Here is a 27,271-nt window from a genome sequence, read left to right on the forward strand (position 1 = left end):
GGGAACAATTGATATGAACGACTGATCAGCCCCAAGGGAATTGATAAGAAAGGGGACAGTGGGTTATTGTTTGTCAGTCTCACACGAAAGTACGTGATACCTAACGTTCCAATGAATTCCTTTGAATCCGTTTCAGTCGCCTGATATATATTTTCTACGGTTATACAGCGTTCATGCTTAGCTTCAGTTATATCTAACACCACAGTCATTGTTCGAGCTAAACCAAGGCAGCACCAGAAATGGAATAAATATAAGTGTACCTATATGGGGATTCGAACCCGACCCTTTGGCATGATGGCCGAATGCTTTAACAAGCTACCCTGCTTCCTTGAGTTACATGAAGATGACGCACATTCGGTGTGTATGTCAACAAACCCTTCTGTCGTCACAGTCTCCCATAGCCTAGTGATATAAAGCTAAATGAGGCGGTCGGGTAGCCTAGTGGTTAAAGCATTTGCTCGTCACGCCGAAGATCCGAGTTCGATTCCCGACATGGGTACAATGAGTGAAGCACATTTCTGTCGTCCCCCGCCTTGATATTGCTGGAATATTGCTAAAGGCGGCGTAAAACCATTCTCACTATAATGCTAAATTGTAGTTATAAGACACAAAATGCCGTGGCGTTACGCTGAATATTTAATGTCTGTATGTTTATCATTAAGCATAAGACTAGGGTTCAGTAAACTGCGTTCTTTTCGAACATACAATTTCCAGGGTAAAGAGGTTCTAACTACAGTAGACTACGGTTAAAACGAACACGCTTATAACGAACTGACGGATATAACAAACTTACTTTTTGGTCCCGACTATTTGCTGTAGTTATGCTGTAGATATGCTTATAACGAACTACGGTTATAACGAACTAAGATTAGTAGTCCCTTTGAGTTCGTTATAACCGTAGTTCACTGTATTGACTTTCAGTAATTACTAGTATCTTCCAAAACTACAAACGGGGTGAATTACACGTCAGAAATACAGTCAAACCTGATTGGCTGTTGATTAAAACTTATGTATAAAATTAAAACTTATGTATAAAATAAAAACTTATGTATAAAATTAAAACTTATGCATAAAATATTACCAAGAAGAATCCCACAGACGCCGAATTTACCGAATTAGCAAGATCCACACTAATAAGGTTCCAGTGTAATGGTCTAATCGATACCTTATTTTGCATTGTATCATTTTTTCATCGGTATGGATGTTGCGTACTTTGGTAAAGACCAGATGTGAATCTGCTCTACAATGTTTTCGTCTAACTTCATGATCTACAGAAACCAATACTCTGTAATTGGATTTGAAACTTTTTATTGTATGCTGGAATTGTGAACATTCATTCCGAACAGTGCTGTACCGAATGTATAGACGTTGCTAACTAATTGCATATGATCACAAATCAATTCAATGTACTAATACAAAAATTCTCCTCTGGGTTTTGTGTATGGTATGGAGAGGATATCAAATATTTACCGTGTATTGAGGCTCCCGTCAGTATTTATCACTGGAACGTCGCTCTGCGGCAGATTGATGACGGAACCGACTATTAAGGTCCGTGATGTATACAGAATGAATATTTCGAGTATATCGATATACAGTTGACGGCCTTATACACCATATTCTCACTTACATCTTTAGCTGGTAATATAGTGTTATTTTGTGGTATTTTTTATAGAAAACATACACAGTGACTGCATACTGGAATTGTTTGATGTTTGGAGGATAATGCTGTTCTTATTACCAAAACAAACCTAAATAGATAATGAACTAAAAAGGTATGCATGACTGGCGCAGGTAGGACAAACTTTGAAACGTTATGGAACAAGGTTAATTCCAAAACTGAAGTTCGAACCCATAATCATCGAATCCTGGCACAGCTAGGGGACGCAACTTTGTACAGAAAATAGCGTCGATTTATTCCAATATGACGCCCGTGTACCTTCAGTAATATGAAGTCTAGCGTTTATTCATTGTCCACAAAGTTTTTATGCGACCACTGAGCCTTACTTCTTGAAACGTTTCTTTATCCGACAGTGAGTTAGCGAGATGTGCAGTATTCCAAGGACACAACAACAGGGTAAAATCAAGAATGGGTTTCTTTCATTAAAACATGGAATCCAAACCGGACATTTGGTTTGAGGAAACAGCACTTTATCAACTAGGCTACCCCACAGGCCTTATAGGTGAGGTGAAATGGGGTTTAACGTCGCGTCCAAGATAATTGCACTTATATAGCGACGTGCATGCACGTGTGTGTGTGTGTGTGTGTGTGTGTGTGTGTGTGTGTGTGTGTGTGTGTGTGTGTGTGTGTGTGTGTGTGTGTGTGTGTGTGTGTGTGGATGGTTGTACTAGTCCGGACTGATGCCGATTTATGGTGCTAGCACCCTGAGATACCATGCAGCAGTTTAACATGAATATCCCACTCAGATAGAGTATACTGACTCCGAGCCGACCAGTCCTTGTTGACCCTTAATGCCGAGCGCCAGACAGGGTAACAACAAGTAACATCTTTTAACGTCATTTGGTATGACGCGGCCGGGGATCCATCTCCGGGCCTTCCGCTCTCCGGGCGGACACTCTACCACTAGACCACGGAGGCGGTCCACAGGCCTTATAATGTATACGGAGCAATGTGTAATAATTAATCATCTATATTCCAAGAATGGTGAGAGCTTCTGCCCGGAGAGTGGAAGGTCCGGCGTTTGATCCCCGGCCGCGTCATACCTGAAGACGTTAAAAGATGGAACTTGTTCTTTCCCTGACCTGGGGAACAGAATTAGGGGGATACAACAAGGACTGTCCGGCACAGAGTCCGTATACCGTGCCTGAGTGGAGTATTCATGTTAAAACTACGTCGCTATATATGTGCAATACTATTGAAAGCGACGTTAAGCCCCATTACCATTCACTTTAACTTCAGGGCGGTCGGGTAGCCTAGTGGTTAAAGCGTTCGCTCGTCACGCCGAAGACCAGGGTTCGATTCCCGACATGGGTACAATGTGTGAAGCCCATTTCTGGTGTCCCCCGCCTTGATATTGCCGGAATATTGCTAAAAGCGGCGTAAAACCATACTCACTCACTAATGTTCGAAAACTTTAAATTGGCAACTGAGACGTTTTGACGTTACGTCAGAACTTCGTCAGACTTCAACTGACATTCTCTCACTCGCCAGTGTTGACTTATATAATTGTTAACTTGCATGTGTATGTTTATCATTTAGGATTGGGACAACCTTTCAATAAATTGTATCTTTATATAGTAAACAACATCAGGTTATGACAAAGCACGTTCTGTCTTAGTATTCACAGTGATATTTACCTTGGCTTAATAGACCGGCTGTTATCTAGGCGTCGTGTACATCATTATTTTACTTAATATGTTGCAGTCAGCGAATACCTTCGGCTTCCCTTGACGTGAATATTACTCTTCGAGAGATAATAACACGTCCTCGCACTCTCGAAATGTCCTCAATTAACAGAGGGTTTTAACGAGAAAATCCAGTTATCTGATTAATTTGATAAAAGTCGTATACAATGAAACATTCAGTACTAAATGTCGTCGTCGTCATCACAATCGTCGTCGACATATATATCATCATCAGCAACAGGACTATCTTTGCACTCATATTTATCATAAGGAATGATGGTAATTTATATCAATGTAGTCATCCTTTGGTGTAGATATGGTAATAGAGCTATGCGATTCACCACAGCCAGGGGACAGACAGACCGCCACGTCAAGAGCCTCACATTCGACAAACTGACCGCCACGTCAAGAGCCACACAGTCGACAAACTGACCGCCACGTCAAGAGCTACACAGTCGACAAACTGACCACCACGTCAAGAGCTACACATTCGACAAACTGACCGCCACGTCAAGAGCTACACAGTCGACAAACTGATCGCCACGTCAAGAGCTACACATGCGACAAACTGACCGCCACGTCAAGAGCTACACATTCGATAAACTGACCGCCACGTCAAGAGCTACACATTCGACAAACTGACCGCCACGTCAAGAGCTACACATTCGACAAACTGACCACCACGTCAAGAGCTACACATTCGACAAACTGACCACCACGTCAAGAGCTACACATTCGACAAACTGACCACCACGTCAAGAGCTACACATTCGACAAACTGGCCGCCACGTCAAGAGCCACACATTCGACAAACTGACCACCACGTCAAGAGCTACACATTCGACAAACTGACCGCCACGTCAAGAGCTACACATTCGACAAACTCACCGCCACGTCAAGAGCCACACAGTCGACAACCTGATCGCCACGTCAAGGGCCACACATTCGACAAACTGACCGCCACGTCAAGAGCTACACATTCGACAAACTAACCGCCACGTCAAGAGCTACACATGCGACAAACTGACCGCCACGTCAAGAGCCACACATTCGACAACCTGACCGCCACGTCAAGGGCTACACATTCGACAAACTGACCGCCACGTCAAGGGCCACACATTCGACAACCTGACCGCCACGTCTAGGGCCACACATTCGACAAACTGACCACCACGTCAAGGGCCACACATTCGACAAACTGACCACCACGTCAAGAGCTACACATTCGACAACCTGACCGCCACGTCAAGGGCCACACATTCGACAAACTGACCGCCACGTCAAGGGCCACACATTCGACAAACTGACCGCCACGTCAAGGGCCACACATTCGACAAACTGACCGCCACGTCAAGGGCCATACATTCGACAAACTGACCGCCACGTCATGGGCCACACATTCGACAACCTGACCGCCACGTCAAGAGCTACACATTCGACAAACTGACCACCACGTCAAGAGCTACACATTCGACAAACTGACCGCCACGTCAAGGGCCACACATTCGACAACCTGACCGCCACGTCAAGAGCCATACATTCGACACGGCAAGGGCCACACGTGCAACAGATTGACCAGGCAAGATCAGGGGCCACACATGAGAATGCAGCTCCAAACAAATATTTAAATTCAATCAGTGTCTGATGCGACATTTTACCATCTTGTCTACTGTCCACTATCAATTTCGCCCTTTAAACACGCTTGTACAGGAAGCGTAATGCTCACTTTTAATTTTTTCAAGGTGCATGTTTGGTTCCAACTCTTCTGGGTTTCCACAACTGATTGGGACATTCAAACGACATGATACATAGACGTTTTGAGAGTGAGTGAGTGAGTATGGTTTGACACCACTTTTAGCAATATTCCAGCAACATCACGACGGGGGACACCAGAAATGGGCTTCACACATTGTACCCATGTGGGGAATCGAACCCGCGCTCTCGCCGTGACGAGCGAAAGCTTTAGCTATTGAGAACTATTTATTATGATGAATGTCAACACGTGTTATATGACCTGTACATGTCATGCTGATAGACAGCGGGGGTTGTCGGTTTCAACGATCTCATGCTGTTCTGCTTCAAGTAAAGTGAAAATCAATAGTTTCATCTCGGAAACTGATTAATTTTACGAATGATAAATGGAAAGGGTGCATTATTTTGTTAACCTCAAGATTGCGTTTTATCATTGTATACTGGCCTTAAAGGTTAAAATTTATGTGTCAAGTTGAGAGAGAGACGAGTCAGTGAGTGAGTGAGTATGGTTTTACGCCGCTTTTAGCAATATTCCGGCAATATCCCGGCTGGGGACACCAGAAATGGGCTTTACACATTGTACCCATGTCGGGAATCGAACCCTGGTCTTCGGTGTGACGAGCGAACGCTTTAACCACTAGGCTACCCTACCTGCCCTAGAGAGAGTCACGAAGACAGAAAAGAGGGAAGTGTGACAAAACCGTGTACAACGGTTAAGTGAGTGAGTGATTCGAAACAACGCTATGTAGATCCTGACACGACAGACGGACGGAACGTATACCATTAGGCTACGTGTCCCCAGCGTAGATATAAAGGCTCTGGACTATGTGAAAATTTATTAAAAAAACCTTTGACATTTGTTTCTGATAACAACCAAACTTGTCCTTGAATAAAATGGACAAACGTTTGGAAGGGTATTAGGCTATGCTGAGTCATGTCGGATTAACCAGGTCACCGAACTGTCTTTAATTGTAAGTAGAATGTGTTAATAGTGCATGTTACCTTTTCCTGCGACAGTGTTGTGGCACTACGTTTAAGGCTTAAGTGATCAAGGTCAAAAGAGTAGGTGAAATTAACACAGTCAGAGACGATATAGAATAACACCAATCAGTAAATCAGCATAATAAAAAAGGTTATTTGTCAATTCATAGCTGCAAAAAAGGTCACATTGTTTAACGTAAGTGAGATAATTCTGTGTGACTAATTAAATGGTTATTCTAACGAGGAAGGACAAATTGTTACTATTTTAACCCTCATTGGTTGAATGTTTGGAGCCCATTTCTGGTGACCCCTGCACTGATATTGGAATAGTGCTAAAAGTGGCGTAAACCAACAGGCACTCACTATTATTTAAAATATTTAACTTAACTTTTACAGATCAATTCATGTATTAAAAGAGGTGTTGGTTCCTTCACAAATCTATCAAAGAGTGCTTACATCATCAATTCATGTATTTAAAGGGGTACTTATCTCAGAATCAATCCATGTATTTAAAGGGGTGCATTTTTTATAATCAATCTACTCATAACAATAGGTGCTTACCCCATCATCAATCAACATATCTAAAAGGGTGCTTATCTCATCATGAATCCATATGTCTAAAGGGATGCTGCTATCAAGGACTTGAGAGCATTTAGTGTATATTTAGATGTTGTAATTGATGCATTGTGTGAAACTGACATACTGTCACACTGTAACAAAACGAAACGAAAAACATTCATATCTGTATACAGTCAACTACGGTTATAACGAACTCAAAGGGACCACTAATATTAATTCGTTATAACCGTAGTTCGTTATAAGCATATGTACAACATATACACACAAAATGGACGGGACCAAGAAACAGTTCGTTATATCCGGAAGTTCGTTATAAGCGTGTTCGTTATAAACGTAGTTTACTGTACTTTAATTAACAGTGTTTGCACAGCATGAACCAAATTTATCAGAACCTTAAAGTGACCTGAATGATGGACCCTCTGTTAACATTTCAAAGTTGTTAAATGAATATCTACAAGAGAAATATACAAACATCCAATTCTCATTCATCACCCCACCCCAAAGCCAATACCCCAAAGCCGCACCACTACCCACATTAACACACTTCATTCCTTGCATGGAATCCCCTGTCAGGGTTCTACAGCACAAAATGTCACTAAAGACATTTTTTTTTATCTCTGAAAGGAGGAACGAACAGTCTCTTTTCTATACTTAAACTTGAAGCAATAAATTTTCCCAGTACTTTCTGATTCAAATAATTAACAAAATATCCTCGTCTTAAAATATCGAATTCTAACGAACTTTTTACGGACTTTAAGGAAGCAGACTTAGGGTATCGTAACTGTCTGATCGTGTTTATTACCTTCTTTCAAAGTAATACAACTTGTTTTATCGGGGACGAGTTCAGCTCAGAACTGAGTTCCTTCTTCAAGCCTCCCTCCTCTGTCGCATCCGAGAAACTTCTTCAGAGGACGAGAACCTGTTTACTCAGTGACTCGAGTATTTAATCTCGGAAGTTATCGCGTTATTTCAATGATATCGCCATCTGTTGTAAAGTAAACACGAGGTTCCGGTATTAGATTGAATAGCCATGTAATATTTAACCATTTGTGTCCAATACTGAGAAATGGTTTGTGATTAAGGACATTTTTGTTGTCCTTGTTAACTCATATCGGGAGCAGATTGTGGTGTTTGTTTGAAGGAATCAGACCACACTTAATGACTTTTCTGTAAACGATTTCCTCATCCAATACTGTTGTCGTCAATCAAACGACATGATGATAATTAATTGAGGTTTATGATGGATATAATGATAATAAATATAAGCGACAATCATAAGAAATCTCAGCAGACGGAGTCCATTGGGCGATTCAGACTTTATCTTCAGCATGTGTTTATGAATCACTATCAAATAGATATGATATCGGGTGTTCGCGATACGGTGAGTTTATCCTGCCCAACCGGTGGCACTCGTCACAAGTCAAATGTTTGCCTGAAAATATACCCCGGTAACATATGGTACACTTAAAAATAGGGAAATGAATGGGGCATTATTTTTGTCACAGATGCGTCAAATTTGGAAATATCTTCCACTTGTCCTGCTTAAAATGATTTGAAAGCTCTTCTAAGGACTTCAATGAGTCTTAGCACGATCTTTGAAATGTTCGTAGAAAGAGCACGTTGGGTTGTAGCTCGAAAGATGGGTGGGAAATGTTGAACCAAAGGCCGGAGCTGCTGGAATATTGCTCGAAATAAAGGGAAAGGTGACGTTTGGAAAGTTGAGGTCATCCCTCTTGTCATACAGTGTTGTGGTTCTTTGTGCATAGATCTAAATATGAAACAGATGAGGCGGTTTCACTGGTCTCTCATATTTTTAGTTCAGGTGGGTAAATCAGTGGAAGGGAATTAGGTATGTGACCATTGTGGAACAATATCCTGAAGCTTAAATTAAACTTCTTGGTCAAATTCCCGTGTTTTCAGTTTGAAAGTCCAAGGAGAAATCCCGTCAATGTACATGAAGAAACAGAGGGTGCCTACGACAGGAGACCGAAAGGTTCTGGACCTAACTGCAAGGATGTCTTGTACACCCTTAACAGTTTACATGTATTGAGTGCAATATTTTCCAGCTTACATCCTGCATTTGAGCCAAATAAACCAGGCAGCATATTTGTGCAGGCATCAAAATGACCAGGTATTCTCTGTTGATGAAAATGGACAAGATTGGGACCGCGCTATCATCAAGTCTCTCCAACTGAAAGGGCTGACCCCAACATTCATTCAGGCTGACATGGTGTCATATTTAGGGGATGATGCTCTTTTCTTTGCCACTGTTCAGAGGTGTACAGCGGAGGTCAGGAGGGGAAGATTGAGCCTCAAGGCTTCTGAAACGCTACAGGTTCATTATATATCGTGAGAATTTATGTCGTTTTGATTTTGTTGAGCGGGTTTTATTTATGGATGAGTCCTGGGTTAATTACCCACTATCAGCCACAGGCAGCGGAAACATACAACTTCGCCCTAGAAGAAGGAAAAGTCTGACGAAGAAATGGCATCGCTTTTCTGCGATTCAAAAGGAACCCCACTGGTGGACCACCTTCCGAATTTACAGACCAATATGCTTGGGCAACAGCTCGAGAATATTTAGGCTATATGTTCCACCAGGACAATGCACCCGAGCACAAATCAGTTGTCACCATGGTTGCAACACATAACTGGGGCTTTGACCTCATTCAACATCATCCCTATTCACCAAAACTTGGCACCTTCAGATTCCCTCCTCTGAGCTGTCTGGCCAGCAAGATGCAAATGATGATGACATCATTTCTGCTGTGGAGGAGCCTTCTATACCAATGGGACCCAGACAGTCCAGCATCATTGACAGAAGTGTGTGTACCTCGGAGGAGATGATGTTGTAAGATACGTATATACCAACTCCATTAACGTAGTCCATCATGGTTAGGCTCAGAGCGTTTCAGCCTCTCTCGTACTTCTTTCTGCCTTAATATTCTATCCCTAAATTTCACATACATGTTAGTGGCCCGTGAAGATCCGGGTTAGATTGTCTGGTCCAGACTCGATTATTTACAGACCGCCGTTATATTGCTGAGTGCGGCGTTAACCAACCAACCAACCAAACAAACAACCAAACAAACAACATGTTGGTGATATCCATCAGGAAGTTCAGCATTACAATACCAGATGCTTACAGAACCGTAAATCACAGAAACTCAGAGAGCAAACAAGTGTCAAACTTCAGCCAATTCTTAAAAGGAGTAGAATATATTTTTCTTGAACATTACCTATAATGTTTGGTTTAACATGAAAGTTTTTCTCAGACTTGTGATATTGGTTCCAGAGTGGTTAATGTGTTCGTTCGTAACGACAAATACTCAGGTATGATTTCCCACATGTATCAAGTGAAGGAGTTGGAGTTGGTTGCAACGCTGCTTAAAAAAATAACCAGGATATAAGTGAGTTCAACGTCCAACATCCAGTGTATCGTGGCCTTCCTTCATCAGACACGCTGTTATTATGCAAGTAAAATTTTTCAAAATCCAAATTTGAACTTACAACCACAAGCTAAGAACCAATTCCGATATTCAGAACTATAACACTAGACACTTAGCTATCTGGTTGAGAGTAATGCTCCCCAGGGGATAGTGATCTACATGAAGGTGCGACATAGCAGTGTTACTATCAGTAAGCAAATATCTCCGAGGTCATTCAGCAAATGTTGATGCATGTACCTCAGAGATTCCAATAGCATTGTAGCTCTACTCCAGGCTCACGGGCATATAATATTTCCAAACACCAATTCATAAAATGAGATCTCTGGACTCTTGAACGCCGGTTTCCCTGCAGAGCTGCTAGGCACCATTCCTGCATCAGTGTTATAGTCGATGGTTTTCGCTGTTCCATTCGGTTATTGGTCCGATGATTACAAGAGTCGGTTGAGATTTGTCCCATTTAAAATACAATGAATGGCCATAGTGTGTTATTATTGTTTGGGGATGTAACACGGTGAAGCAGTTTGCCACTCTATTCTATGAGCAAATATTGGCTTGTGTTAGTTTCATCAGCTAATTGGTCGTGTTTCATGTAAAGGTCAGTGCTGTCAGTTTCAGCTGGTCATATGTCAGGGGGGAGTGGCCTCTCGATTAGGGACGAGAAGTAGTTGCAACGCATCTTGTGTTTCTCGGATCTCCTATAGGAAGGTAAGTCTTGGTATTTAAAAAGTTTAGATCTTTGTTATGATAATTGTATTCTTCTTGTTACCGTTACCAGCGTTCCCGACAGGTTATGGCGATATAAATTATACGATATTATTATAAGAATTTTTAAAAATCTAAGCAAGTCTCAAATTAATAAAACCAATATTTTCCTCTTCTAATTTTTATTTTAATTAACAAAACGACATGTATACATATACTGCTGGTTTAATAAATTGATAAGAATATAAAATTTGAAAGTATTGTTTTATTTAGTTGCGTATTTCATAACCTTCTTGAGAAATTGAAAAGTTTACATGATTAATATGTTTAACATATAATAATAATGTGGGTGATTCATAAACATTTACAACCATAATTTGCTCACCCGGGTAACAAACCCGATATTTGAGTGTAAATAAATGTATGGTAGTTGTCAAACTAAATTATCTAGTGTGCTAAATCATAAAGTGATGGTCTCAACTTTATAGTCTTAATATTCTACCATAACTACCATAATACGATTTTAACATCCGATTTAAAATTTGTTTTACAGTTTTTCGCTTTCAGTGGGGTAAAATATTTTCATACGTTTATATGTGAGACAGTATTGATAACATTTGGCATGGAGATAGTGAAACTATCCGGGCAAATGTGCACATTATACTCTGTACTTATACTGCTAAATAGAGGAACAGATACGGTACGGGACAAAAAGAACTATGACAGTGAATGCCTCCTACAGAACGTACGTGACTCGTAAACAGCAAAAAAACGGCGGGCAATAACCGGGAAAAAAACAAACAATATTTTTTATAAAACTAAACATCGTGTTAAAGGTGTGCAAAGCATCTAATTTACAGGCACCCAAAGATTTCTCAATCTACATTCATGCACTCAAAATACAGCTTGTAATTATTATATTTGCTCACGACATGGTGTGGAACGAAATCCTTCAGTGAAACGATAACCCATGTTTTCTGGATCAGGTTTTAACATAAATTAAAATTAATGCATCTTTGATTTATTTTCAAATGTAAGTAATTATTACAAAATGTCAGTTGCGAGTTGCTTTCATGCGCAGATGTTATTGACATAAAATAGAGTAAACCCAGACCTCTCCAAATAAGGAATTCACCGGGGTCGCTGCAAGACATGTCTGTTGTGTTCCAGAATCAACGCTTTATCACAAACCTAGATTTGATAGATTGTAATAATTGCAAAATTGTGTCATCCTTTTTGGTTTCGTATGGTGAATTTCCTTCGACCAATGATGTGGGTGAATATTTATATTTCCATGTATGAACATCAAACACTCGAGAAAGTATGTTGTGAATTGTAGAATGGATGCATGTTGTCACCGACGCGTTATCCAGTTCCACATTGACGGCGATAACTGAGTTTGTAATCGAAGGGACCCGATTAGATCTTGAAAACCATTCAGCGTTCTGTTGTACACGCGGGAATCTAAGTTTTAGTGTGTTCTTACATACAGCAGTCGTCTTAGAACTTTTAGGTTTTATAGATAAACTCTATGACAATCGGCAAATGTTCAGATGCAAAGAAGAAAGATTAAGGATGAGGATAAGGATTATCAGGATCATGCGAGGATAATTCTTGATCCAAATTACTGGGAAATTAATTAAACATTGAAAGTCCTCTTTATGATGAATTTATTGCTTAACTATGCAAGGCGGTTTGATACGCATGAAAATGTAGACCTGTGTCGTCTCAATATTTTACTTTACACCAACTTCCATCCTTAAAGTTTGATGCCCTCTACTAATTGTTAATGTATATAATATGTATTTTTTTTCCAGATCCGAAGTAACAATGGGTCGTCATTCCACCGCTCTCCTTGCTGCTGGCCTCGTGGCTCTCATGAATGTCACTGCGGGATTTCAGTTTATGATTAATGCAAGTATGTAGTAATATATGCATTGCTCTTTATTCTTAAAACACGCAGTGCGCAGGATATTCCAAAGTAAGAGACCTTGGTTGGCAAGTTGGGAAAAAAATAATTATTTTGCTCAATATCTGGATTTTCTAAACTTATTTGTTTTCTTAATTTCAGAGATATGTTATCATTGTATTCTCGTGATTGCATGCAATGCAATTCTCTACAACTTAGGATTAACTCACTTCCGCTTTATCGTGTTAATTGGCCATGTCGGTGATTTACGTCTCAACAAGGTCAATATAATAGTTATAGCTGTTTTAACATTTATTGGGAAGGATTGTAATTCCAATAGCGGACGGGGGCGTAAGTGAGTAAGTGAGTGAAGAAGCTGAGTGGGTGAGTGAGTGAGTGAGTGAGTGAGTGAGTGAGTGAGTGCGTGAGTGAGTGAGTGAGTGAGTGAGTGAGTGAGTGAGTGAGTGAGTGAGAGAGTGAGTGAGTGGGTGGATTGGTGGGTTGGTGGGTTGGTGGGTGAATGAGTGAGTGAGTGAGTGAGGATCTCCTCCGTCTGTGTAGGTGTGATTGGGATTGGGTACCTGTCTCCATGTATAGATGACCCCCCCCCCCCCATCTGTGTAGGTGTGATGGGGTATCCTGCCTCCACGGACGTCGAGCTGTACCGGGAGATAGCTGACATCCTACTCAGGGAGGAGAACCCACGCCCAGATAAGCACAACTACTGCGCCATACACTTCGGCAAGGTCACCTTCGACACTACCAACGGCAGCACCATGTACCGCAGTCTGACAGCAGGTAGGCAGCATGGTCTAGCTTCGTCTAGAGGTGTAGATGAGTCAGGCAGCACCAGCTACCGCAGTCTGACAGCAGGTAGGCAGCATGGCCCAGCTCCATCTAGAGATGTAGATGGGTCAGGCAGCACCAGGTACCGCAGTCTGACAGCAGGTAGGCAGCATGGTCTAGCTCCATCTAGAGATGTAGATGAGTCTGGCAGCACCAGGTACCGCAGTCTGACAGCAGGTAGGCAGCACGGTCTAGCTCCATCTAGAGATGTCGATGAGTCAGGCAGCACCAGGTACCGCAGTCTGACAGCAGGTAGGCAGCATGGTCTAGCTCCATCTAGAGATGTCGATGAGTCAGGCAGCACCAGGTACCGCAGTCTGACAGCAGGTAGGCAGCATGGCCCAGCTCCATCTAGAGGTGTAGATGAGTCAGGCAGCACCAGGTACCGCAGTCTGACAGCAGGTAGGCAGCATGGACTAGCTCCATCTAGAGATGTAGATGAGTCTGGCAGCACCAGGTACCGCAGTCTGACAGCATGTAGGCAGCATGGTCTAGCTCCATCTAGAGATGTACAATAGTCCAGCAGCACCAGGTACAGAGTGAGATACATGTGGAGATGTTCCTGAACTAGGTAACAGGAGCTATGACAGAGGCACAATATGAGCTACATACAAACTCCACATGAACGACACATGAACGACATTAAAGTTATTTTTGAACCTTTGTAGGTGCCCAATATATAAGACATGTATTTCAGAATTAATTTTGCATGAAAGTAAGGTATCTATAGAACTGTCTTTCCTCATTAAAAAGCCTCTTGCAAGTGTTCCTCTAGCGATTGTATCCGACGAGTGCCAACAACTCGGTAACAACATTCCATTTTTAGAGCAGTTTACACTGTTGTAGCCGGGAATTATATGCATGTATATGTCTATCAGAAGCTTCCAGATAATTTGCCAATCCAAACCAAACACTCTGTAAAGTATTACGATTAAAAATTCGTTAACAACGACCAAAATTCGTTAAAAACTACTAGATATAACTTCTTGCGAACTTCTAGTGTTATCATGGATTTTCAGTGACCCATTCATATAATTGCCACAGCTATTGTTCCTTTTACACCCAATGAAACCTGTTTGGGCGGATAATTAGCACTTGTTAGTTTCTGGCGTTGACGTTTTATATTTACCTTACATGTAAAATTATTGGCCAATGACGTTTTGATAAATGTCCATATACCCCATATTTACCAATATTATCAATATATAAAATCAGCATCCATAAAACAATAAAGCAAACATTCTTGTCACACCTCATAACGTTGATGCAGATCCAAAGGTCTGACTTCTAACAATTATGTGTCTTCAGCCAGAAGAAACTTTCAAAACCACCACGTCGCCGTTGCCATCGGTCCCTACATTGACGTCTTTACCTCCACCAATTACGTCATTCTGAACCAGCGCCACATGCTGACATCATCAGCTGGTCAGAAAACAGACCTTCTCGACCCTGAAATGATTCTGTCAATACTTCCGGAACGGCACAATTTGTCTGAGGCCGTGTCCAAGATAGTGGAGAAACTCGGCTGGAAGTATGTGGCTCTGCTGTCTCAGGGTGAGTAGCCTCTCGACGTGTAGGTAACATGAAGGATAATAGTATTTGCTGTTTCAGGGTGAGTAGGATCTCGATATGTTAGGTAGGATGATGGATAATAGTATTTTCTGTCTCAGGGTGAGTAGCCTCTCGATGTATGAGGTAGTATGAAGGATAATAGTATTTGCTGTCTCAAGGTGAGTAGTATCTCGATGTGTAGGTAGTATGAAGGATAATAGTTTTTACTGTCTCCGGGTGAGTAGCATCTCGATGTGTAAGTGGTATGAAGGATAATAGTATTTGCCTCTCGATGATGCAGCTATGTACTAGAAACATACGCTTTAATATTGTTATCCACAACTAAATCTTAACGAATGTAGAGGACGTGCTCGATCAATGAATAATTGAGCTTTAAACTATCATAAAGCTGTGAGTAAGGGAGTGAGGTTTACACGCTTTACGTCGCTTTAAGCAATATTCCACCAAGACCACGGTGGGGGCCATCAGAAATGGGCCACCAAAAATAGGCTTCACAATTTGTAACCATGTGGGGAATGGAACCCGGGTCTTCGGCGTGACGAGCGAACGCTTTAATCACTAGGCTACCTCACCGCTCCCTTTTATGCTGTGGAACATTTATTGCAATTGTGGTTACAAAATTCAATTTTACATTACTTTTAAAAGTGATTATTTTACTGCTTCCTCCATGTGGTGCCTATGTTACCAATCTATGAAAATATAATCAGTTACCAGAACGGTAATACTGTATATAATTGTATAGGAAATAATGTACTTGCATATTAATGACATATAAATACATATGAATAATTAAATCGAACTCACAACACACCAATGCAAATTATTCTTACTTGGCTACCATGGAGAAGCGATGATGGTCGTGGGAAACACTGCACATCCTTCCCTCTTCACAACAATAACTACGGACTACGTATTGTCCGACCATCGATTCCTAGGTCTGCTGAAGGCCACAATTTCCGCCTTAGATTCACAGTCCTAGTCGCAATATACCAGGAATCAGGAACTCATGTCCTAGGACGTTTGTTACCAGGAAGCATTGTCTTACTGGGCTGTGTACTGTCACACACCTGCTTCAGCCCTCATTGTACCATGGTTTCGAGACGGTGTTCATGGTAATCTCCCTCACTCATACTGCCACTGTCTATAACTTCAATAAGTAGAAATTGTATAAAACATCCATTTATTTGTTCCCAATGTGTAAGTCATTTATTTATAATATTTTTTATAAGGAAGATTATATTATCTTTGTGACCTTCCGTATGATCGAATAATATCATGCAATATGTCAACGTTTCAAAGTTTCAAATGATGTTGTTATTATTTTCTAACGTTATTTATTACAGGACACACCAAGATCTCAGAAACAGTTGTTCTCATATGTAATTTTGTTCACATACAAAGCGCTTAATCTCAACGATGTTTTACAATAGTGTTTATGGGAAGTATTAATATAATAACATTGGTGTCTTTGTACAGTGTAAGCCATTCATTTCTGCATTATTTTCGCATCAAGAACATTACTAATCCAACAAGACAATTTGATACAAATCTTTACTAACAACCCAATCATACCCCCCCCCCCCCCCCCCCCCCCCTGTACTCCTTATTGAAAATCCTATTCTCTATAAACTGTTTCATCTGTTAGGGGAGGATTCTATTATCACATGATGCCTCAACACAACACCAATTTGGCTGAGTTCAGCGAAAAGTTCCACATAACGTGACAGTTCATTAAACGAGTGTATCAATTTCATTAATACATATTGTGATAATTCAACAAAGGTTATCAACAAATATCACCCGTAATCTAGGAAACGTCACATCCACGCAGCTGTCATAAATTATCTATTTCATGATCCTTTTGATATTTTCCGCCACTCCTCGTAGATATGGCGCGTGTCATGGGCATGCGTGGACAGATTTGATCACAAACCAGTCACGTCCTGAAGCCCATTGGGGTTTTCATTAAAGAATAAGTGTATACAATTCATGGTAATGCTACGTAAATGACTGTTATTGTATCTCTGAGTGAATTTTTCCCCGGATCCATTTTCCAGAAGTTGTCATTTTGACGCCAAGATATCGATTTCAGTGTTGATAGAGAACAGTGAGCACATCCTACTGTGAGACTGCGATGTTTGCAGATGTAATCATTTGTTAATAGGGATTCATTTTAACCCTATCAAGGCTAAAATGGTGTCCATACTTTTCATCCTTAAAATGAGTGAATATGATTTTACGTCGCTTATAGCACAATCATAGCAATGTTAGAATTGATCAAATGTTGCCGGCTTTCAGAGCGGACACTATCAATCAATCAATCAATCGATCAATCAATCATCCTACATTATAAGGATGAGATAGACATAGATAGACATAAAGTTGTATAGTCTATACAAGATTGAAAGGTAAAATGGACATATACATTGACAGTTACACTGAATTTAACAGAGATTCAAATTTACCCAACCCATGACATTTTATGTCATTTCACTGCAGAAACCATGACATACATTATTTGCCGTAGTAGTACCATATGTTCCCATGTTTTTTTCTGGGGAACAATTGACTTGCCTTTGCATGTGTTCGTGACGGGTGCCACATTTTATTGTTTTTAGTTTAAACATTTTATTCTCTTGAAAAGGATTAGGCACAAGTTATCATAACTTACGACGCCTTCTCGCATAGATTTTGATATAGACGGAATCGTACAAAGGATTATGCTTTGAGCAGACATTTCTTATGATTATTGAAAGGGTTTTGTCGCTTTTATTTTCATATTCTGATGAACTGTGACCCTCTATCATACGACATGGTTACTCAGTGTAGTAAAATCATTCCAGTTTGTTAATGCGATGTAATTTAGTCAATAAAGACACCAATCTGTTGGTGCACATCACCGCACGTCGCAATTGTATGAAACAAATAGCATATCTGGTTTTCAGTGAACGAGTCTTCCAATCAGAAAATAATAGAAATTATACACATTTGTCTGGGCACTTTCTCCATCTCAGTGCCATTTTTTTATATTAATTATGATGTTGGATAAAGTTTCGGAAACTTTATGCTGCACTAAAAGAACGAAAACCACGAGCTGTGGTGCTTAGCAAAAAACACCTACGCTCCCAGACAGAGCGTGCTGGCTCTCATGTCTTCCAGCAAGTTCGTCCGCCATCAGTGCCACATCGATAGGTGTATTAACACTGGATCAACACAATGTGGTACTATTCTCCGTTGATTTGATAGTTCTTCTGATCACATTATCACCAATTCTATCTTAACACGAATAATATCGAAACAATGACATATCACAATATCCATCACTCTCGTCAATTTAGCCTCATTGATTGTTTAAACTTGATATGGCTGTGCCATGGAGTCCATTAATGAATAAAATAAAATGCACAATTCCCCTTGTGGTTATGTAACTCGAGACATTATTAATAATTTAGCACGCAAAGAATTTTGTGACAAAGCTATTTGTTATGTTTGACAACTGAGGTATAACTCAAATAGAACACAATAGGTCATTTTTTTGTATTGCAACTAGATTAAAAAAATCTAATTTTCAAGCTCTCGTATGAAGTTTTGCACTCAGTGACATTGAAGGTTAAAGCGACGCGGTAACCTGAGTTGATATTGTTTATTTGTGTTTGAACGCCGCTCCAGCTTCACTATGCCAGCTTCAAGTATATGATGGCGGTCTATAAATAACTGGATCTGGAGTAGACAATCGAGTGATTAACATCATGAGCATCGGCAATTGCGATACGTTGCATGCATGCTAGACACTACTTTTTACTATATCGTCAGTGAGTGTTAGCGCCTTGTCAACGGTGTTTCAGTTATACTCCTCCTTTTTAGGGTTATGGAGTCCTGATATAAGTACTCCCAAAAGCCAACACAAGGCAGGTCTACCGGTTTCATAATTAGAATGCATGATGGGTGATGGGAGATTGGTGATGGATGATGGGTGATGCATGATGGGTGATACATGATCAATGAATGGAGGTCGGAGATGGCAGATGGGAGATTGGTGATGCTAGTGGGTGATATCTGATATGTGATGCATGATCAGTGATGGGAGGCGGGAGATGGGTAATGCAAGATGGGTGATGGGAGATTGGTGATGGGAGGCGGGAGATGGGTAATGCAAGATGGGTGATGGGAGATTGGTGATGGGAGGCGGGAGATGATGTGTGATGGGTGATCCCAGATGGCAGATGTGTTATGGGTGATGGGATATGTGTAATGCATGATGGGTGATGGGTAATGCATGATGGGTGATGGGAGGCGGGAGATGTGTAATGCATGATGGGTGATCCCAGATGGCAGATGTGTGATGGGTGATGGGAGATGTGTAATGCATGATGGGTGATGCATGATGGGTGATGGGAGGCGGGAGATGTGTAATGCATGATGGGTGATCCCAGATGGCAGATGTGTGATGGGTGATGGGAGATGTGTAATGCATGATGGGTGATGCATGATGGGTGATGGGAGGCGGGAGATGTGTAATGCATGATGGGTGATCCCAGATGGCAGATGTGTGATGGGTGATGGGAGATGTGTAATGCATGATGGGTGATGCATGATGGGTGATGGGAGGCGGGAGATGTGTAATGCATGATGGGTGATCCCAGATGGCAGATGTGTGATGGGTGATGGGAGATGTGTAATGCATGATGGGTGATGCATGATGGGTGATGGGAGGCGGGAGATGTGTAATGCATGATGGGTGATCCCAGATGGCAGATGTGTGATGGGTGATGGGAGATGTGTAATGCATGATGGGTGATGCATGATGGGTGATGGGAGGCGGGAGATATGTAATGCATGATGGTTGATGGGTGGCGGGAGATAGGTGATGCATGATGGGTGATCCCAGATGGCAGATGTGTGATTGGTGATGGGAGATGGGAGATGTGTAATGCATGATGTGTAATGCATGATGGGTGATGCATGATGGGTGATCCCAGATGGCAGATACGTGATGCATGATGGGTGATGGGTGATGTGTGATGTGTGATGGGTGATGGGAGATGTGCAATGCATGATGTGTAATGCATGATCAGTGATGGAAGGCGGGAGATGGGTGATGCATGATGGGTGATCCCAGATGGCAGATGTGTGATGGGTGATGGGAGATGTGTAATGCATGATAGGTGATGGGTGATGGTTGATGCTTGATAATTGAATGTGATGTGTGATGTGTTTTCTCGCTCATATGAATAAAGTAACAATCTGGTTAATTTGTGCAATAATTTATGTTGGTAGAAACATTGGATATATGATACTTCAGTTCGCTCTGAGCCTATGGTGTAGGTATTCGAAACCCTCCTATTTCACTTGTAAATAAAGTGATATAAGACTCGCAGGCTCACGACCAGAATTACATGGTGATATACCGATACTGAGTGGTGCTGAAATCTTTGTTTTCCAGATGACTTTTCCACGGTGCTGAATCTAGGCACCCATGATATCCAGGTGTCTCCGATCCGGCTCCCGTCTCGGATCGACTCGGATGAGGATGTGGATCTGGTCCGGAACTTGATGGAGCTGAGAGCCTCACAGAAGAAGCGCTTCATCCTGCACTCCACGAAGCGCGACACTGTCATGCATGTGATGAGGGCCGTGAGTAATGCATGTGCACAATGTGTGTGTGTGTGTAGGTGTGTGTGTAGGTGTGTGTGTAGGTGTGTGTGTAGGTGTGTGTGTAGGTGTGTGTGTGTGTGTAGGTGTGTGTGTGTGTGTGTGTGTGTGTGTGTGTGTGTGTGTGTGTGTGTGTGTGTGTGTGTGTGTGCGTGCGTGCGTGCGCGCGCATGTGCGTGTGTGTGTGGTGTGTGTATGTAGGTAAAGAATTAACAACACTGGCTGAGATCGAGTGTTTCGGAAAGTGACTGGTGATTGAGTAAATGGATTGTGTTTTACAAATATCACAGCTATATCACGCCTGACTTTACACATAGAGGAAACCGGTACTCCGACGTAACGAGCGAACACTGTACTCACTTGGCTACTCACAACTTTATAGCGTATCAACCAAAAATGACATTATTATGTGATAAACACTTTATTTGCTGAAGGAGGATTGTTTAGGCGATTAGATTAAAGAGGGGGTCACTATAAGGTCTTAACTGATCCCTGTGGGAGGTGCCCAGCCCGCAGACTTCGTGAATGTCAAACATGGCAGAGTAAACGAGGAAAGCAAAAGTTCCCCTACATGTATTAACACTAATTAATTATTCATATGTCATAAACACGGGGGAGCGACACTACAGGGCTGGGTGGGGTTGTTTTCAATGGAACTAAATCCCACTTGCAGTTTTTTCTTTGACTTATGATTCACTGATGAAGGAGGTTCTCAGTGATGCATAAACGTATGTGATGCCATATAGTGTGTGATTTGTCAGACATATTATTAAAAAATGTCCCTCGTGAAATTCGTGAAACTTTGTAACTGAATGTGTCATTACCCGTGAACCATTTTCTATTCATTTTATTGAATATGTTATACATTATATATGACAGGAGGACAGGTTGCAGTAAAGTACATTTGCTTTGTCATAATTTATCATGTTCTGTATTCCTGTTCCTGATCAGAACAGTTCCCCGGTACACCGCCTGTGTCTCTCTGTGGGGATTCCTGATCAGATTAGATCCCCAATAAGCCATCCTTGTCTCTCTGTAGAGATTCAAGGTCAGAACAGGTCCCCAGTACACCGCCTGTGTCTCTCTGTGGGGATTCCGGGTCAGAATAGGTCCCCAATAAGCCACCCTTTTCTCCCCTTGGGGAGTCCTGATAAAATAGTCCTCACAAACCCAAAGTAGGTCTACCGGTTACATAATTAGAATACCTCAGTAGCCGATGGTTGTCATGAGAGTCGACTGAAAAGTTGATGGCTTGGTTGCTACCATTGATTCGTCGTGTTCAAATTCGGTATCTTGTTAGTCAAGGGTAATAATCATTTTTTCCGGAAAAAGTATCGGATACAATTAATATTTTGACGTCACATTTCACTCCTATTCTCCATTCTAGGCGAAACGACTCCATCTGCTGCACCACACGATACAGTGGCTGGTGGACTACCCGGTAAGAAGGATGCAGGCATTGACTTTGTTCGTATTTAGACGTAAGATGATCTAAGGAGCATATATCATCTTAGTAGAACATATATTGAAAAGATCGTTTAGTTGTACCAGGGGGTACGGGTGGCCCAGTCGTCTCAGGCGTCGCTTGGCTCAGACCTTGTGTTCCAGAAACCTATGATCGTGACCTCGAATCCAAGATTCTCCCCGATTATATTTCTAGGTTTGTCAGCACCATGCCGTGTGTGTGGGTTTCAGCAAAGTGCTAAAAGTCTGAGCATACATCACTTCGGGCTTTCCTCCCACATCAAACTGACACGCCTAGATATAACCGAAATATCGTTCAAAGCGGAGTTAAACCAAGCTCACGCACTCACTCTTATGGTCCATGTATTCAGGTGAACCCGGTTTGGGCATCATTGAATATATGTCTGATTAACCGTTACTCGAGTGGGTGGGTGAATATCGTTTTACGCCGTTTTTGAAGCAATATTCCAGCAATATCCGACAGGAGACACCTAAACCCATTTGGGGAATCGAAGCCGGGACTTCGGAGAGAAAAACACTTTAACAACGAGGCTACCCGACCGCCCTCCCTAGATTAAAGTCTGTAGTGTCCAAGTTGATTTGGGACATTGTATACTTGAGGTTACATCGTCTTCACGAGGTTACATCATTTACATGAAGTTAAAGCTTGACTTGGGTACACATGGCCGATGTATTACCTCCAGCTGGCATCCTGTGAAATGTGGGGCCATACCTTTTCTTTTTTGGGGTGAGCACGGGTGGCCCAGTCGTCTTAGGCGCCGCGATTCGCTGTGCAAAGTTGCGTCCCTTGGGCACGCCAGAAACCTATGATTGTGGGTTCGAATCCCGGTTCGCCCCGATTATGTTTCTAGGTTTGTCAGCACCATACCCGTGCTCATGGGTTTCATCGAAGTGGTAAACGTCTGAGACCTGCATCACTTCGGGCTTTCCTCCCACATTAAACTGACACGCCGCGATATAACTGGAATACTGTTAAAAGCGGCGTTAAACCCAACTCACTCACTCATATTGTTTACAAGAGGTCACATCGGTTTTTGATTGATGCACATAATTCGTTTCCTCTTTTCAGGATTTTGAAGACATCGTGAAGGAAGACGACGAGTCGTGGCCTGGAAGTATATTTGGACTGCAGCTCTTGAGAGCCGATAAGATTCCAAATAATATTTCACGTAAATATCTCAAAATACAAAACGATTTTTTATTTACCTTTTCATTTTTTGATACCGCCTCCGTGGTCTAGTGGTAGAGGGTCCTCCCGGAGAGCGGAAGGTCCGGGGTTCGATCCCCGGCCGCGCCATACCAAAAGACCTTAAAAATGGTACTTGTTGTTACCCTGTCTGGCGTTCGGCATTAAGGGGCTGAAACAGGACTGGTCGGTCGGCTCTGAGTCAGTATACTGTGTCTGAGTGGTGTGTTCATGTTAAACTGCAGCATGGTATCTCAGTGAGCTAGCACTATAAATCGGCATCAGTCCGGACTAGTAGATGTACAAGCAGCCACACACGCACGTGCATGCATGTCGCTAATAATCTTGGATGCAACGTTAAACCAAATGTCACCTCAAATCACCTCACCATCTCATTTATTGATTCACTTTGTTTTTGTTAATAAATGTACTTCATTTCATTGTTTAACTTTTGTGTCCGCGTCTTCTTCCGTGGTGCATCTTGCTCACGTCTGTGTTCGTGACTTCTACTGTCCTATAGTACTACAGTCTATATTCTCAATACTGAACATAGTAAATGTATTACTGAGGGGCAAAAGCAAAGTATACAGAGATTGTTGTTTATGTAATTGAAAATTGAAATAAATGGTGTTAAATGTGATTTTGTCTATTTAACTATTACTCATTCCTGCAACAGTTTGTAAAAAGTAATCTGTGGCTGGTAATTTTGTGTAAAAATAAATTGGTTCAATGCAACCATATGACCCCGATGATGTTTGAAGTGTTGCAAATTTGTGCAGAAAAAAAAATCAAATTATTGATTTTCAAAGATAAGATGTCTAAGATACTAATCAACAGTTGTGTGTAATGTGCACTATTTTTTAGTTTAACTTTTAAATCAAATTATATTTTAAACTTTACCATGTGCAAGTATTCATTGAGTGCTTACTCTGCGCCTCTACAGTTCAATGTTTGGATAAATTATCACTTACTTAAGATATTTTCAATTGAAAATAAAACATACGATAAAATCAACTGAGAGGTATTGTTTCTTTTGCCCCTCAGTATATATGCAGAGGCTGTACATTGATAAGTTGCACTTTTTGTATTGACTGATTTCATCACTGAAACAAATATATTTATATTCGGATGACCAAAAGAGTTTTTTTTAAGTTACAATATAGAGTACATACTAAACAAATATGTTGTTCATCCTCCACTGAATATAAATTACATTGCGTACGCAATCTCTGATTTCGTGGTATGTTATTGTGCCTCCCTATTCATTAATCTGTGTGCACTACATCTAAACTGTGATAGTGAGTTAGTATGATTTTACGTCGCTTTTAGCAATATTCCATCACGGTGGGGGACACCGGAAAATAGGCTTCACATATTGTAACCATGTAGGGAATCGAACCCGGGCTTTTGACGAGACGAGCCACGCTTTAACCACTAGGCTACTCTACCGCCCCTAAACTGTGATAATGCATATCTAAACTTTCTCAGGTTTACATACATTAGATATCAGTAGATGGTAATGGTTTGTATAACCTATCATATAACGGGCAGTAGGGTAGCCTAGTGGTTAAAGCATTCGCTCGTTACACCGAACATCCGTGTTCGATTCCCGACATGGGTACAATGTGTGAAGCCCATTTCTAGTGTCCCCCGCCGTGATGTTGCTGGAATATTGCTAAAAGCGGCGTAAAACAATACTCACTTACTCCTTGCAGATGTTGCAGACCAGCGCAACATGACGAGGTTGGAGGTGGCGCTGGCTGTCGATGTCGTCGGTCTGCTACGTCACGTCCTGTATACTAGAGCAAGGAACTGCAGTCAGGAACCTGGCCGGAACGACGTCATGGCAGCCGGGGAGTTCAGCGATACACTGGCAAGGGTAAAAAACATCTTCTTCTGGATCTACAGGTTAACAGTTTCAGAGTACTGTGTTAAAAGATGCATATTGTCTTTGTCTTTCATTGTTTGAATTTATCATAACATATATTTCTGTTTAGATATTATATTGACTCATTAGAATATATACCAGTTTATATACTCACCGCCAAAAGAAACGCGAATGCCATAAATACTGCTTGATATATATAGACTTACTCACGTATATTTGATTGGTTAGATGCACAAACGAACCGGTATGTTGTTTGAACCGATGCTCATGCACGCCTCACATGTGACATCATAGATCCATGACTCGAGATGCACAATTTGTCACCTGCAGGATTAGCGGGTAAAGTTTGGAAATCACGTGCAGCATATCGTGATAAGAATACAGACATTATGTGGTAACATTTGAATGATTGTTAATTTTGTCATTAATTGCTACACATTGGAAACATCTCTTCTTAACGTACATACTTCTCTATATGTCTCTATGGTTCGTGTTTCTTTTGGCGGCGAGTATATATTCACCACGTTCACAGTCATATGTGTATATGCATATACTCATTCATTCATATATATTACCCACATTGAAACAAGCATTCACACATAACATCTCAGCCATATGTTGACATACCCGTACTCATACCATTACAGGGGGCACGGGTGGCCCAGTCGTCTAAGGCGCCGCGATTCGCTGTGGAGGGTTGCGTCCCTTGGGCACGCCAGAAACCTATGATTGTGGGTTCGAATCCTAGTTCGCCCCGTTTATGTTTCTAGATTTGTCAGCACCATGCCCGTGCTCGTAGGTTTCACCGAAGAGGTAAACGTCTAAGACCTGCATCGCTCCGGGCTTTCCTCCCACATTAAGCTAACACGCCGCGATATAACTGGAATACTGTTAAAAGCGGCGGTAAACCAAACTCACTCACTCCCTCATACCGTTACAGTTCGACAGATGTGTACTTAGTTGTTACTTGAAGCTGTGTCAGTTCCATGGTAATGCTGAATAGTATATTCAAACAATGGTGGTGTGGTGGACAGAGCGTCTGCCCGGAGAGTGGAAGGCCGGGGTTCGATCCCTGGCCGCGTCATACCAAAATACTTTAAAAGGCGGCACTTGTTACCCTGCCCGGTGCTCCTCATTGAGGAGATCAATCAAGAACTGGTCAGCTCAGAGTCCGTATAATGGGTGGTGTATCCATGGTGTATCAGTTGTATAAGACCTATATAAATCCGGACTAGTACAAGCAGCCGAACACACACACACGCACGCACGCACGCACGCACGCACGCACACACACACACACACGTTCATGCAAGTCTCTCTTTAATAATAATAATAATAGCGCCAATTTCCAGATTGAATCTGCTCAAAGGCGCTTTTGCATGAGTCTGCTGGTAAGACAGAGTATTCAATGAACGTTGTAGGCGGATTGGAACACATAGGTTTGTACAGTCCATTGATATATTTTGACGTTGACGGGAATGTTGTTCCAAAGCGTGCAATAAGTGCACCTCAGTCCCCGTCTGGCCACACAGAGCATCTCTATCAACAGTTGTGTAGTATCTGTATATTTACAGGCATCGCCCTATCAGGGAGCACTGGGGCAGTACATGTGGTACATCAACGACCGCAGCAACTACTCCATCGATGTCCTGCACTACGAACAAACTCTCAAGAAGGTAACCATGCTTCCCGAGAGGTGACCAGTACTCCCAAGGAGGGTGGGGTAGCTCAGTGGTCAACGTTTTGCTCGTCTTATCAAAGTCTAGGGTTCGATTCGTCAAAGCGGTACAAGGTCTAAAGCCGATTATGATGCCCCGATGTCATATAGCTGGAATAGCGCACATTCATCCTCTCGATCAGTAACTAGTTAACTTCGGAATCTTATTAGCCTTGGGGACTTTAATCAT

At 41.8% G+C, this 27,271-nt stretch overlaps 1 protein-coding gene across 2 annotated transcripts in view; it reads left to right on the forward strand.

Annotated features, from left to right (window-relative positions):
• Positions 1-27,271, forward strand: part of LOC139462537 (glutamate receptor ionotropic, kainate 2-like) — a 44,513-nt gene that overhangs the window by 853 nt on the left and 16,389 nt on the right. The window contains exons 2-10 of one of the 2 annotated variants that reach the window (XM_071244334.1): positions 10,740-10,829; positions 12,644-12,744; positions 13,360-13,533; positions 14,890-15,135; positions 20,597-20,787; positions 22,193-22,246; positions 23,360-23,459; positions 25,192-25,355; positions 26,939-27,040. In XM_071244334.1, coding sequence (XP_071100435.1) covers positions 12,657-12,744; positions 13,360-13,533; positions 14,890-15,135; positions 20,597-20,787; positions 22,193-22,246; positions 23,360-23,459; positions 25,192-25,355; positions 26,939-27,040 — 1,119 coding nt within the window. In that variant the 5' untranslated portion in view covers positions 10,740-10,829; positions 12,644-12,656. The remainder of the gene's footprint in view (positions 1-10,739; positions 10,830-12,643; positions 12,745-13,359; positions 13,534-14,889; positions 15,136-20,596; positions 20,788-22,192; positions 22,247-23,359; positions 23,460-25,191; positions 25,356-26,938; positions 27,041-27,271) is intronic. The other variant, XM_071244335.1, reaches the window with a different exon arrangement.

The sequence above is a fragment of the Haliotis cracherodii genome, unplaced genomic scaffold, assembly GCF_022045235.1.
Source record: "Haliotis cracherodii isolate W230 unplaced genomic scaffold, xgHalCrac1.p SCAF_15, whole genome shotgun sequence".
NCBI classification, from domain to species: Eukaryota; Metazoa; Mollusca; class Gastropoda; order Lepetellida; family Haliotidae; genus Haliotis; species Haliotis cracherodii.